General features: G+C 36.4%; 3 protein-coding genes, 1 non-coding gene and 1 pseudogene across 4 annotated transcripts; 3 read left to right on the top strand and 2 right to left on the bottom strand.

Annotated features, from left to right (window-relative positions):
• Positions 1–172: 172 nt before the first annotated feature.
• LOC105968385 (plant-specific TFIIB-related protein PTF2 pseudogene) lies at positions 173–1,794 on the bottom strand (annotated as a pseudogene).
• A 211-nt stretch (positions 1,795–2,005) lies between these two features.
• LOC105968680 (dual specificity protein phosphatase-like protein) lies at positions 2,006–3,419 on the bottom strand. Its single transcript, XM_012993319.2, has 3 exons — positions 3,294–3,419; positions 2,382–2,640; positions 2,006–2,292 (listed from the first exon to the last, which is right to left on the bottom strand). The coding sequence occupies exons 2-3, from the start codon at positions 2,623–2,625 to the stop codon at positions 2,138–2,140; spliced, it is 399 nt and encodes a 132-aa protein (XP_012848773.1). The 5' UTR covers positions 2,626–2,640; positions 3,294–3,419; the 3' UTR covers positions 2,006–2,137.
• Positions 3,420–4,975: 1,556 nt separating this feature from the next.
• LOC105968679 (senescence-specific cysteine protease SAG39) lies at positions 4,976–6,267 on the top strand. Its single transcript, XM_012993318.2, has 2 exons — positions 4,976–5,476; positions 5,556–6,267. Exons 1-2 carry the CDS (start codon positions 5,014–5,016, stop codon positions 6,155–6,157), a joined length of 1,065 nt encoding a protein of 354 aa, XP_012848772.1. The 5' UTR covers positions 4,976–5,013; the 3' UTR covers positions 6,158–6,267.
• Positions 6,268–6,355: 88 nt separating this feature from the next.
• APG7 (ThiF family protein) lies at positions 6,356–10,739 on the top strand. The gene is made up of 14 exons (XM_012993317.2): positions 6,356–6,823; positions 7,442–7,656; positions 7,773–7,964; positions 8,040–8,094; positions 8,177–8,271; positions 8,434–8,623; positions 8,727–8,835; positions 8,917–9,061; positions 9,156–9,314; positions 9,426–9,614; positions 9,705–9,905; positions 9,989–10,104; positions 10,195–10,351; positions 10,460–10,739. The coding sequence occupies exons 1-14, from the start codon at positions 6,688–6,690 to the stop codon at positions 10,628–10,630; spliced, it is 2,130 nt and encodes a 709-aa protein (XP_012848771.1). The 5' UTR covers positions 6,356–6,687; the 3' UTR covers positions 10,631–10,739.
• A 111-nt stretch (positions 10,740–10,850) lies between these two features.
• Positions 10,851–10,921, top strand: TRNAG-GCC (transfer RNA glycine (anticodon GCC)). The gene has a single exon. It is a non-coding gene; the product is annotated as a tRNA-Gly (tRNA).
• The last annotated feature ends 2,018 nt before the right edge of the window (positions 10,922–12,939 follow it).

Here is a 12,939-nt window from a genome sequence, read left to right on the forward strand (position 1 = left end):
TTTTTGTTCATAATCAACTTCACAGCCGTTAGAGCAACCTTAATTCACTCCTACGTAAAATTAGTCTTGGTCAACAGACCCAAATTGCCAGCCCAATATTAAATAACTAAACCCATTGTAACCATTGTGGGCCTGTAGGAAAGTCAGTTCAATTGCTACAATTTATGGGCTCAACAAATTTATCTCACCAAAATTTTTATTGAACAAAAAAAAAAAAAAAATTAAAATTAATTAACTAATTATCAATCCATACAGTCATCAAATACATGCAAAGCCATCAATGCATTATAATGCCCATTTTCTATCTCCTCTTCCTTCACATTATGAAGAAGCAGAGTTTCCATTATCAAATCTTCCCAGTCAATATCCAGCTGCACTTTCTTTTCTCTTCTTTCTTGAATTTTCAAGCCCACACAAAGCATTCTCATCACCAGATTCGGCGTTTGTCGGATCCATAATTCTCTATATTTGTAACTTTGCAGATTTTATCTTTTCTCGTCTTTTTTCCGTTAGCTAAGCATCCCTTTTCGAAAGATGGAGGCGTAGCATCCAAACCCAGACCCTTCTCCAGTATTTGCTTCAAAACAAGCTTTTTGCTCAAGTCCGATTTCCCTTTCCACCAATCCGTACATAATTGAATATCGTAATTTTATCCCCTGTACTAATCTCTGCATTGGCCTTGACCAGCAAAATCGGAATAAATTACAGACAAAGATTCGTGAGAAATCTGGAATTTATCCGGATAATCAATGCTCTGATTCGAATAGCTTGTGCTACAATCTTCCTCCCTGGTGAGACTATCGTATCCATCTTTCCTCAAACAGTCTCCGACCAATCGTTCCAAATCGTACAGAAAAAGATCAACGCTCTGAATTTGACTTTTCCCTCTGCTGCATTTCTCCATTGACTTCATCTCCATGTATTGAATGACACTCGGAGCGTTCTTTAAAATATTCTTCACTGTCACGTCTTTTCCCCATGGCAAAACACGAGCGGCTCTCCATAAGCTCCTTATACCTACGCCTACATGTACTAACAGCAACATGCAATTCATTCGCCACATCATCAATCTTCACATGTACTTCATTCAATTCGGCACAAATACCAACACTGCAGCGACCACAGGCATGGGCTGTCTACCTGTGGTCACAAACCACTTGATCAAGCACTGCAACAAAAACACACCTTGATCCAGCATTCTTTTCATCAAATCATCCATTGAAACATTGCCGAAACTCGGGCACCTCTTAATTGCAGATTCGAAAGCATACACTATATCAAACTCGGGCAACTTCAAATCGATAAAATCAACCACCCGACTGATCATTCGACCTAATTCATAAGCATCACAACAAACTGACTCTGCCACTTGGACAATAGGTAAGATCCTCCGATCCCTTCTCATTACAGCATAAGCACAAGCCCCGACAAAAACTGGGAACCATTTCCCTTGGCCATATTCTGCAGCAGTGAGTTTCTCGATCAAAGACTTGACCTCTTTAGATTTAGCAACTGAAAGCCCTATTTGAACACCAAATCCTCAATCACTTTCTCGGCTTCGTAAATCTTATTTTCTTTGTAGGTATTGACAGAGCCAGCGCCGGATTTGCCGATATGAATGTAGGTGCCGGTTTCACCGGTAATGCGGCCAATGTGAGCCTTGAAATTATCAAACTCTTGAACAACACCGCATGATGAACAGGCCATATAGAAATTCACAAACTACAAGGGGGCTGGATGTAATTTCTAAAAAATGGATTTTTTTTGTAATTATACTTTACCTCAGGGACTGAGGTGGTCGTAATTTATCCCGTGTGAAACTTTAATATGTAAGTTAAAACCAAATAAAAGAACATTCGAATTCAAATGGTTTTTGTGGATAGACTTCATGAATATTGAATAATAAATTTGTAAAGATTACGGGAAAATCTAGACTACATTTAACATTTTTCTTTTGAGAAGCATTAAACATCTAAATAAAGCTTGATAAAATGCAGAGAAAGAGTTCCAAAAAAACTTTTATCAGACATCCTCGTTTAACATCTACAAAATTGCCTTAACCTTAACCAGCACATAGTTATGACAGACCTAACTATGTTGCAACACGTAAAATGGCAAAACTGCCGTAAAGAGGAACTTAAACATGGCACTCATCCATACGACTTTTGTGCAGCTGAAAGGCAGGATTGATCCATGCGCCACAATTGCACTGCATGCCTGCCCAATTGAAGGAACCTAATCGAGCTTTACAACCGATGCATTGAAGCTTGTCCTCTATGCAGCCCTCATCCACTGCATACAAACAGCAAGCAAATAAATAACGATTTTGCCGAAAGATTAATACAAAAACGGTGCAGCAAAGGGAATGTAAATATGTGAACCTGCTTGCATCCATTTCATTGGCTCCACGAATATAGAGGAGCATTCAGTTGCCCCCGTATCTTCCGACTTATCATTTCTCTTTTTCCATTTGAAGCATTTTTGTCCTTGTCCACGTTTATGGGGAAGAATAAGCTCCTCTGTTGCAACAATTCTACGGCATTTCTTGCAGCGGTATATGACCGAAGGTTTTGGTTCGGACAATGAATTAGTGTCGTTCAAAGTAGCTTCCATTGCAACTGCCATTTAGAATTTTCCAATCTACAAGAAGATATTAAACAAATAATCACCACACAAAATACGACAAGTAACGAAATGCGATAAATTCTTAATTTCAGATATTATTGAAGAAAAGGTATTTAAGAGGTAACAAAAGATTCAAACTTTCAAGTATAGATTCTTACTCCAAAATATAATTTCTAAAGGGAACTACTTTAATTATAGAGTGCGTTTGGATGGAAGGATTTAGGGAGGGATTTGATTTGGGGAAGGGATTTGAAATGACTTCATTTTTGGAGTCATTTGAAATCCACCTCAATTGCTCAAAACATAACTAAAAAGGAGGGGTGTGGATTTGAAATCCATCCCCAAATCCCTCAATCCAAACAAGTCTAAGGGATTTGTTATTACGGATTTGAAATCCCTTCCCCAAATCCTTCCATCCAAATGCACCCATATATTACGCCTCTAACTATTCAATCTTACAAACAAATCCGATTCATAGCAATCCATCAGCAATTGGACAATGTAATTAACAACAACCAGATTATGTAATTTCATCCAGACGAGAGCAATTAACGAAAAAATTGAAAACAAATTTAGGGCTTTGGGGATTTGTTCGAACAATTAAAAATTTCTATAACCAATTCTAACCAGACGTCATCGTCTACCGTGAGAAGAAAGAAAGGGCTTACCAAGAACAGTTGCAAGGTTTTTCTTTTCAGCAAAACCAAATTAATTTTTCTTTCTTCGAAGTAAAAACCCTCGATTTTCTGGTGGTTGTAATTGGCCGCGTCAGAACAATAAAACAACAATCAAAACGACGTCGTCGTTAATTATCAAGAGAGTTCGGCCCACTTAACTTACTTAATATAGGCCCAAAATCAAGGCAACGGCCACACGGCCCAAATGATTTAAAGAAAAGATTTAGAAGAATCTAATTCAAAAGGGTAAATTATGGTCAACCCCCTAAGTAACGTCAAATTATTAAAAACCCTCTTATATTTGGGTAATTACAATTACTCCCTCAGCTAAAATCTTCTTATACTCCACCCTTAATTCAAATTGTTTTGTATAGGTGTGGAAATTGAAATGGATTTTCAAATTTCAAAAATTCCCTTTTCCGATTTTTCCAAATTTGTTATCGGACTTAAAATATATGACATTTAGTTAATTTTTTAAATATTTTTTGAAAACTACACTTATTATAATAATAATAATAATAATAATAATAATAATAATAATAATAATAATAATAATAATAATAATAATAATAATAATAAGGGTAAATTACAAACACCCCCTGAGGTATGGTCAAATTACAAAAACCTCCCTCTTGTTTGGATAATTACATCTACCCCCCTCAACTATGATTTTTTCTTAGACCTCCACCTTTATGGTGCCAAATTCAACATAGTCATCTAGATTCCGTGAAATGTGCTCTAGTTTGTATGCTTTTTGTGTAAAAAATACAGTTTCCGATGCACCACAAACTGATATATACAAGCTAAAAATCACATATTATGATCATCTTGCTTCATAATGTAGAGTTTGAATGGGATAAAACCGGTACAAAAGTGATAATATTCCATATAATCTCGAAGATTCCACTAAATTTGATTAGTTGAGGGGTGGTTGTAATTATCCAAACAAGAGGGGTGTTTTTGTAATTTGACCATACCTCAGGGGGTGTTTGTAATTTACCCTAATAATAATTCTTTTGGATAGACTCCGAAAATCTTGAATAACAAATCTAACACCGTATGTAAGAAAGGAAGAAGAAAAGAAAAAAAAAAAAAAGAGTAATAAGAAGAAATGTAACCCGTGACAGATTTGAAATTATTGCAACCACCCATTGGCATGATATTAAAATTAGTATTTTTTTTCTAAATAAACCTAATTAAGTAATATCTTTGAGATTAATTTCCATGGAATTTTAGTTCTTTCTCTCATTGTGCAAGGTTACTTGTATGTTTCAACTTCTTCGTTAGGCAACATGGACCACAATCTTACCTCTTAGTTAAATTGGAGATCGTTTTCGTATGAATGAATACACGTTTGATCATTTCTTAATTAAAAATTTCAGCCTAATTTAGTATTTACGGCGATTAATAGATATGAAATATATCACATTTCAAGAAAACAATAATTTAATTAGCACCTACCTATATATGTAATTAATCAATGTGAATGCAATATTCAAGTTTTGGCTAATTAGTGATTAGTTTTTCCAGTATTCAATCGATCTGTAAACGTCGAAATCAGAAGAATTTGCAGGGCAGGTAGATGGAATGTCTTTCTCTAAACGTAACCCTAATGATTGATTCACCGAGCAACGAAGACGAACCCTTTGCCTATATAAACTTCAGAATCAGTATGCATTTTATAATATCTTTGGCAACATTAATACAAACTATGGCGGCTCTCGTAAACTTTTGTGTGACCACCTTTCTTCTTTTCTTCTGCAGAATTTCGATCTCTCGGGCAATGCTGCGGCCACATCAACTTCCCCTCTCCGACGTGCACATGTTAGAAAGACACGAAGCGTGGATGTCTCGGCACGGGCGCGTCTACAAAGACGCCGTAGAGAAAATCAAACGCTTCGAAATATACAAGAACAACGTGCAAAAGATCGAAGCTTTCAACGCGGGTCCCGACCGCGGCTACAAGCTTGGTGTGAATGCGTTTGCAGACATGACTAGTGAAGAGATTCGAGCTTCGTCTACTGGTTATAAAAGGCAGACGGTCAACCCTAAAATGGAATATTCCTCGGAACACAAGCCTTTTAGATACGCCAATGTCACTTCCGTCCCGGCAACTATGGACTGGCGAATAAAAGGCGCAGTTACCCATGTTAAAGATCAAGGCGACCATTGTGGTAAGCAACATTTTTTTTATTTTTTTTAATTAAATAGAAAAAAATCCATCATAACGTAATTTTTGTTTTTCTTTTTCAGGAAGCTGTTGGGCATTTTCTGCAGTGGGAGCCGTTGAGGGGATTAATCAGATAAAAACGGGAAAACTCGTATCGCTTTCAGAGCAAGAGCTAATGGACTGCGACAGAAGAGGCGAAGACCAAGGTTGCAACGGAGGTTTAATGGACAAAGCTTTCGAATTCATCGTGAAGAACAAAGGGCTTAAAAGAGAATCCGAATATCCTTACACGGCCTCGGACAGCACCACTTGCAAAACCAAGAAGGCGACAAAAGGGGCATCGGCGGCCAAGATAAGTGGATACGAAAAGGTTCCGGAGAACAACGAAGAGGCTTTGCTCGTTGCTGTTGCTCAGCAGCCGGTGTCGGTGGCGCTTGATAGTTCGAGTTTTGATTTCATTTTCTACTCGAGTGGGGTTATTAACGGGGGGTGTGGGACCGAACTTGACCATGGTGTGGTGGCGGTCGGGTACGGTAGAACTCGGGATGGGACCAAGTATTGGTTGGTTAAAAACTCGTGGGGGGAGAATTGGGGAGAGAAAGGGTATGTGAGGATTTTAAGGGGTGTTTCGGACAAACGTGGTATGTGTGGTATTGCCATGGATGCTTCTTACCCAACTCTCTAGAGATATATATACATACAATGTAAGTGATCATCTGAAAAATGGGGTACTGTGTAAAATGAATGTTAAATGATAATCTCCATTGAATAAGTGATTATAAGTTGTATTGAAAATTTACTCTTTTCTTTTTTTTTTTCTCCCGGGAGTCGTTGTTGCCGTTATAAATTGTAACGCCGTTAAAATTAAGTATTATCTACGCTAAACGGTGGCGTTTTAATAACAACGTTCGCCAATTTCAACTTACACAGTAGTACCCAGCGGCAATCGCCAATCCCCAATTCCGTGCCCTAATGTTCTTGCTTTTCATGATTTCTTAATTGTTGATAACTTCAGTGAAATCGCGCGTCCTTTTTGTTGAATTTTTTATCTAATCGGCGTCGAGAAGCGGTTGCCTCGAGTTTCAGTGGCAGTTTGTATGACAATTTAACTTGTTCTGGAGAGATTTCAATTTTCAAACCTCTGAAAAAACTTCGATTAACACAATAGCTGCGATCTATCAGCGTAGTAAGTGAAGGAGAAGTAAAACATCTAATATGGCGGATCAAGGTACAGAATCGATTCTTCAATTCGCACCCTTTCAAAGTGCAGTTGACGAGGGGTTTTGGCATAGGTTATCATCGCTGAAGCTTAACAAGCTGGGAATTGATGATTCTCCCATTCCTATCACGGGTATGCTTTCTCTAACACCTGCGTCACTTGCAATTTCGATCATCATAGATTTCATCTACATTCGTTTTAGCTGTTATTATTGTTAGATAGATTAGAATCCAGATTTCTCGAAATCTTCCAACTTCTGTTGCGTCTCTTAATTATGTCTTACGGAATGGTAACGGTGCTTTGGAGGTATTAGCTATTTTCCGTCTTCCCTGAGTTTATCACTGAGCATATTTTATCTGGCGATGACCTAAAGAGTTATCAGGCAGATCGAACTATTTATTTGAGTAAAATTAATGGGCATAAAAGTGCTGGATATGAGGTATTTATAGTAATATTAATCCGATCAATGGTAGTTAATGTTAATGCTAGGTTAGAAGTTATTGTCTCCATAGACTCAGAAACCACTCGAATGTGCGCCTTTTTTTGTCTGTTAACTGGAAAAATGCCGGTTGTACTTTACTTTTGCCCACTAAATCTGAGATTAGAGAAAAGAGAATATTGAAGACACATGGAGAGATATGATTATCCAATGAGGAATTTGATTTTATGTAACTAATATATAGAAACTAGACATTACCCGTTGATGATTCTAACTATGATGTATTTTTTTTGCTTCTGATCTCATGGCAGGTTTTTATGCACCTTGCTCACATCCTCATGTATCGAATCATTTAACTCTTGTTTCTGAGTCTTTACCTTCTGAATCTAGTGAACATTTTAGGCCAGAAATAATTCGTGGGAATAGAAATAGGTGTCCTGTTCCTGGCATTCTTTATAATACGAACACATTGGAGGGATTCCAGTCACTTGACAAACAAAGCTTATTACGGGCCGAAGCAAGAAAGGTAACATTTTACGTTTGTCTCAAATTATTTATTATTGGGGATAAGTTGCAGTTACTTTAGATGACAACTCACCTTGAATATGGATGTATTATCGTATATGTTTTATGAATTTTCAGATCTGGGAGGACATTCGTTCAGGCAAAGTTGATGAGGACAACAGTGTTCTTTTAAGATTTATTGTCATTTCATTTGCGGACCTAAAGAATTGGAGCTTTCATTACTGGTTTGCTTTTCCTGCTTTGATTCTTGACCCTCCAGCAACTTTGGTTGGTCTAAAGCCAGCTGCTCAGTGGTTTAGCGTAGAAGAGGTGCTTCAAATATTAATTAATTAGATAGTACTGTGTTAGCCCTTTGAGATGTTAATTTTTTTTATTTTGGTTCAGGCAGAATCAGTGACTGCTGCTTGCAATGATTGGCGTAACATGTGCTCAACAACAGGTAAATATATCCTGAATTCTGAGACTTCATTTCATTACTTTTGTTGTACCATTCACAGCCTAAAGGATCAAGTTTTTTACAGATGTGCCATTCTTCCTGGTTTCTATTTCATCAAACTCTGCTGCGAGTATTAGGCATCTTGTTGAGTTTGATGCCTGCCGAAAGAATGGTGATAAGGTTTGTCATATATAGTTGACATTTTAACCTCTTCTGGCATTTCACACACAATATTTGCTTACATTACGGTTGATAATAATAGTGCCCTAGTTTACCTAGGTTTAGCCGGTCTAAATAAATTAACGATAAATGAATGACACATATTTCTGTATTTTTCTGCAGGTCCTGTTTGGATTTTATGACCCTTGTCATCTTCCAAATAATCCTGGTTGGCCTCTTCGAAACTACTTATGGTATATTAGCAGAAGATGGAGTCTTGAGAAGGTTCAGTTTTTCTGCTATCGTGAGAGTCGTGGCTTTGCCAATCTAGAGTTATCTTTGGTGGGTGAAGCGTCAATATCAAATTCACAAGGTAGATCTACCCTGAATAAGATAACAGCATATTTCAGATTTTTCTTATCTCGTTTCTGCAGTTGCACTTTTGATGCAATCTTATATAAGTTATTTTGCCTTAGATTCGAGAAACGATCAGAATATGCCAAATGCTGTTGGTTGGGAACAAAATAATAGAGGAAGAAAGGCACCGAGGTGCATCAGCCTTGCCAAGACAATGGACCCCACTAGGTGTGTTTGCATACAATACCTCTCCACAACTCAGAAAAAACATGATTGTATTTTAAATAACTAGTTGTTCCTCGATTACAGGTTAGCCATTTCAGCTGCAGATTTGAACTTAAAGTTAATGAGATGGCGTCAACTGCCTTCATTAGATCTCAATGTCTTGTCATCTACAAGATGTCTTCTTCTAGGAGCAGGTACACTTGGATGCCAGGTTGCTCGAATGCTTATGGTATGATGCACGTGAGAACCCTACGTAAAGTTTAATATTTCGTGTTGAACTTGAATAACTTCTATTTTTTTATTCTTTATTTTCTTTTTTTCAGGCATGGGGTGTGCGAAAGATTACACTTCTCGATAGCGGCAAAGTGGCAATGTCGAACCCACTGAGGCAGTCCTTGTATACCCTGGATGACTGCCTCAATGGTGGTGAATTGAAGGCTGAAGCAGCAGTTAAAAGTCTAAAAAAAATATTCCCAGCAGTGGTGTGTAGTGTGTGTGTGTATATATATAATATATATATATATATACTCTATAATGCAATGTGATTGATGTCTTCAACTAAGCAAATGTCTTAATTTTTTATTTTTTTTCAGGAAGCGGAATCTGTTATAATGGCTATCCCAATGCCGGGGCATCCTGTACCAAGCCAAGAAGAGAATAGTGTGCTCGAAGATTGCAAGCGTTTGCATGAGTTGATTGATTCTCATGATGCAGTTTTTTTGCTAACAGATACACGAGAAAGTAGGTGGCTTCCAAGTCTTCTTTGTGCCAATGCCAATAAGGTTGTAATAATAATAATTCTGCTCACACAATCTTCGTCCCGAAATTAGATATTTCTGCTGATGTGTGAAATTGTTTTGCTTTAATCGCAGGTCACAATTACCGCTGCACTTGGATTCGATAGTTTTCTAGTTATGCGCCATGGAGCTGGTCCACTGAGCTCTTCTCCTGAAATAAAAGCTAAAGCTACGAATGATTTATCTGCTGAAATTGGAGCCCTCTCCCTCAAGGACAACATCAAGGGACAGAGATTGGGGTGTTACTTTTGCAATGATGTTGTTGCTCCAGTTGATGTAAATGATACTAATTTGTGCATCCTTTACAACCTAAGCTCAATTTTTTTTAATTTAATTTAATTTTTATTTTATTTTTGAAGTCAACTGCCAACCGTACATTGGACCAGCAATGCACAGTTACACGTCCAGGGTTAGCTCCGATTGCGTCATCTCTTGCAGTTGAACTTCTTGTGGGCATTCTTCATCATCCTTCTGGGTGAGTCCATTTTTGCAGATCTAATATTTCAATAATGCTGAATTTTGGTGTCATTTTTTTTAATAGTTATTTTCTATGCAACTTTTACAGGATTTTTGCTAAAGCTGAATTTGCAAGCTCAATTGATACTGGAAGTGAGCAACCTCTCGGTATTCTCCCCCATCAAATTCGGGGATCGATATCTCAGTTTTCTCAGATGACCCTCGCCGGTCATGCCTCAGCCAGTTGCACAGCTTGTAGCTCCACTGTAAGATGCCTGCACCGTTTAACGGTGTATAATTTTTCGCCTTTTGAGAATCGAAATTATATTTATTTACTTATTTCAGTGTATTTATCGGAACTTCGTGGTTTTTAGGTGGTTGAAGAATATGAAAAGGGGGGGTTGGATTTTATACTTGAAGCAATTAACCATCCAACTTATCTGGAGGATATAACTGGGCTAACCGAACTGATGAAATCTGCAGCCTCTTTTCAAATCGGCTGGGATGACGAAACTGGCGACGAGGATGACTTTGTTGAAATTTAACATAGTTTATGATTTGGTGTTGCTGTTAAATTGACTTAATTTTTCTATTTCTTTTTTAACCTTGTATAAGAAACAAATAAAAACTAATACAAATCCATGTATTCTTTAACTCGATCGATTTGCCACTTTTATGGTATTGTGTGGCTGCTTCAGTGGTTCATAAAATGTGAAAAGTTGGATTTTGAATATGAAAGATAAACAACGAAAGGTATACAAGCAAGCACCAGTGGTCTAGTGGTAGAATAGTACCCTGCCACGGTACAGACCCGGGTTCGATTCCCGGCTGGTGCAATATATTCTTTTTTGCCTTTATTCACACATCCATTTCTTCATTTTGGTTTTTGCCAGTTGCCACTGTCGCTAGTGGATATATATATATATATATATATATATATATATATATATATATATATATATATATATATATATATATATATATATCAGATGTCAGTTTGCATCTGCTGATTTACTTGGTGGAATCCCCATACCACTAATTCTAAAAGCACCATTTATATTCAGTAGTCACGTGTTTTTGGTGATCTTTTTACTTTTGATCAGGCTGTGACGACTCCACCATGTGTTTTATATATATAGTCCAATAATATATATACAAGATATATATTAATTAATTAGTCGTGCTTCCATACCCCATGCCACCGAGCTTGATAATCAAGGTGGGTGCATGCATTAAAGTTGACTTAATGGTATGACTTATGAGATTTAACATAATAACGAATACACGAGTCACACACTTCAAACTTTTTACAATTCCATGTGTTCAAAATTGGAGGGTGCCATGCCATGCCATACTGCACCATCTATATATATATATATATATATATATATATATATATATATATATATATATATATATATATATATATATATATATATGCCGTTCCTGAGATTTTGGGGGCCCTAGGCGAGATTTGAAGACGAATAAAAAATGGGGCCCCTTCTACAATCTACAATAAAACTTTTTTTTTTATAAAAGGTGATAAACTCTATTTTAACTCGATTTTGTAAGGTACATAGCCAGTGGCAAAGCTAAAAATTTGTGATATAGTAGAGTTAAAGTTTACGGGGGTTCGGGGGCAGCGCCCCAAATTTTTTTAGGAATAATTTGCATGAAATTGCACTAAAACAAGTGAATATATATAAAAGTAAATAACTAATACATTACAAATTTAATAATTAGGGGTCCTCATGATTAGAGAACTTCTAGAAACAAGTAAGAATCGTTGATACATAGCTATTTATGAATTAAAATTCTCAATAATTATAAATATAATATATTTTTTTTCAATAAATGTTCATATATAAAGGGTATAAAAAAATTCGGGGGCCCTAAATTTTTGAAAAAATCCGGGAGCCCTAGGCGACCGCCTACTTCGCCTCCCCTCAGAACCGACCCTGATAATATATATATTGTGCAGATAATTCAATAATGATATTCCACGTCTGCGATAAATCGTTTCCACGACTACGACCCCCCATATTAATTAATTTATTTGGGGTGGTGGAGTTTAATTGCAATTTGAAGTCTCCAACTAGTTGTTTGGCTTGACAATTGACACGATGATTTTTTTTTTTATTTTTTTTTCTCGTTTGGAAAGAAAGAAAATTGATTGTAATTATTATTATTATTATTACTCCCTCTGTCACCCAATAACGGTCTCTTTTTAAAAATATTTTTATTCTATATTATCTGTTACTTTAGATTTTCAATACTGCATTAAATGCATTTTTTCCTGTTTTAACCTTATTAATGAAAATTTAATTATTAATTTTCTATTATAAATCATTAAATAATAAATGTTGTTTTAGTCATTTTTATATGATTTTTCTAAAATCAAGATATATTTATTGAGTTTCTTATTTTTTGTGTAAAGTGAAAATAGACACTTATTTCAAAACGGATGGAGTATTTTTTTTAGTATTCTTATTTACCATATGCTAAAGGCCAGCATCGTGGAATTATTGATCTACCTTAAATATTTGAGACCAGACCACTAATTAGAGCACACGTGTATTGCTGCAACTCTTTACTATGAATTTATGACCCTAATCAATGAGCTTCATATTGTCTTAAATTTTCACTGATTTTAATAGATTACGTACATTGATTCAGGGTGATTAGCTGTAAGTTTTTAAATCCGGGAATCATATCTACATATTTTTATCTCGGAATCCAAACAATCACCAATCAACCCACATGAGACTACATGACTTAAATAATCCTACTACCTTAAACATAGGGCCAGTAATTGATCTGAGCCTAACTGAAGTCCGATATATTTGAGTCGAGA

This window comes from Erythranthe guttata, chromosome 13 (assembly GCF_056151865.1).
Source record: "Erythranthe guttata isolate IM_541 chromosome 13, IM_541, whole genome shotgun sequence".
In the NCBI taxonomy this organism is placed as follows: Eukaryota; Viridiplantae; Streptophyta; class Magnoliopsida; order Lamiales; family Phrymaceae; genus Erythranthe; species Erythranthe guttata.

Excerpts from the sequence above, each read along its gene's own strand:
- LOC105968680 (XM_012993319.2), bottom strand. The coding sequence starts at position 2,625 with ATGGCAGTTGCAATGGAAGCTACTTTGAACGACACTAATTCATTGTCC. Across the intron at positions 2,293-2,381 it reads AATGAAATGGATGCAAGCAG|TGGATGAGGGCTGCATAGAG; the intron begins GTTCACATATTT and ends GTTTGTATGCAG.
- LOC105968679 (XM_012993318.2), top strand. The coding sequence starts at position 5,014 with ATGGCGGCTCTCGTAAACTTTTGTGTGACCACCTTTCTTCTTTTCTTC. Across the intron at positions 5,477-5,555 it reads AGATCAAGGCGACCATTGTG|GAAGCTGTTGGGCATTTTCT; the intron begins GTAAGCAACATT and ends TTTCTTTTTCAG.
- APG7 (XM_012993317.2), top strand. The coding sequence starts at position 6,688 with ATGGCGGATCAAGGTACAGAATCGATTCTTCAATTCGCACCCTTTCAA. Across the intron at positions 8,624-8,726 it reads GTCAATATCAAATTCACAAG|ATTCGAGAAACGATCAGAAT; the intron begins GTAGATCTACCC and ends ATTTTGCCTTAG. Across the intron at positions 9,062-9,155 it reads AGGTTGCTCGAATGCTTATG|GCATGGGGTGTGCGAAAGAT; the intron begins GTATGATGCACG and ends TCTTTTTTTCAG.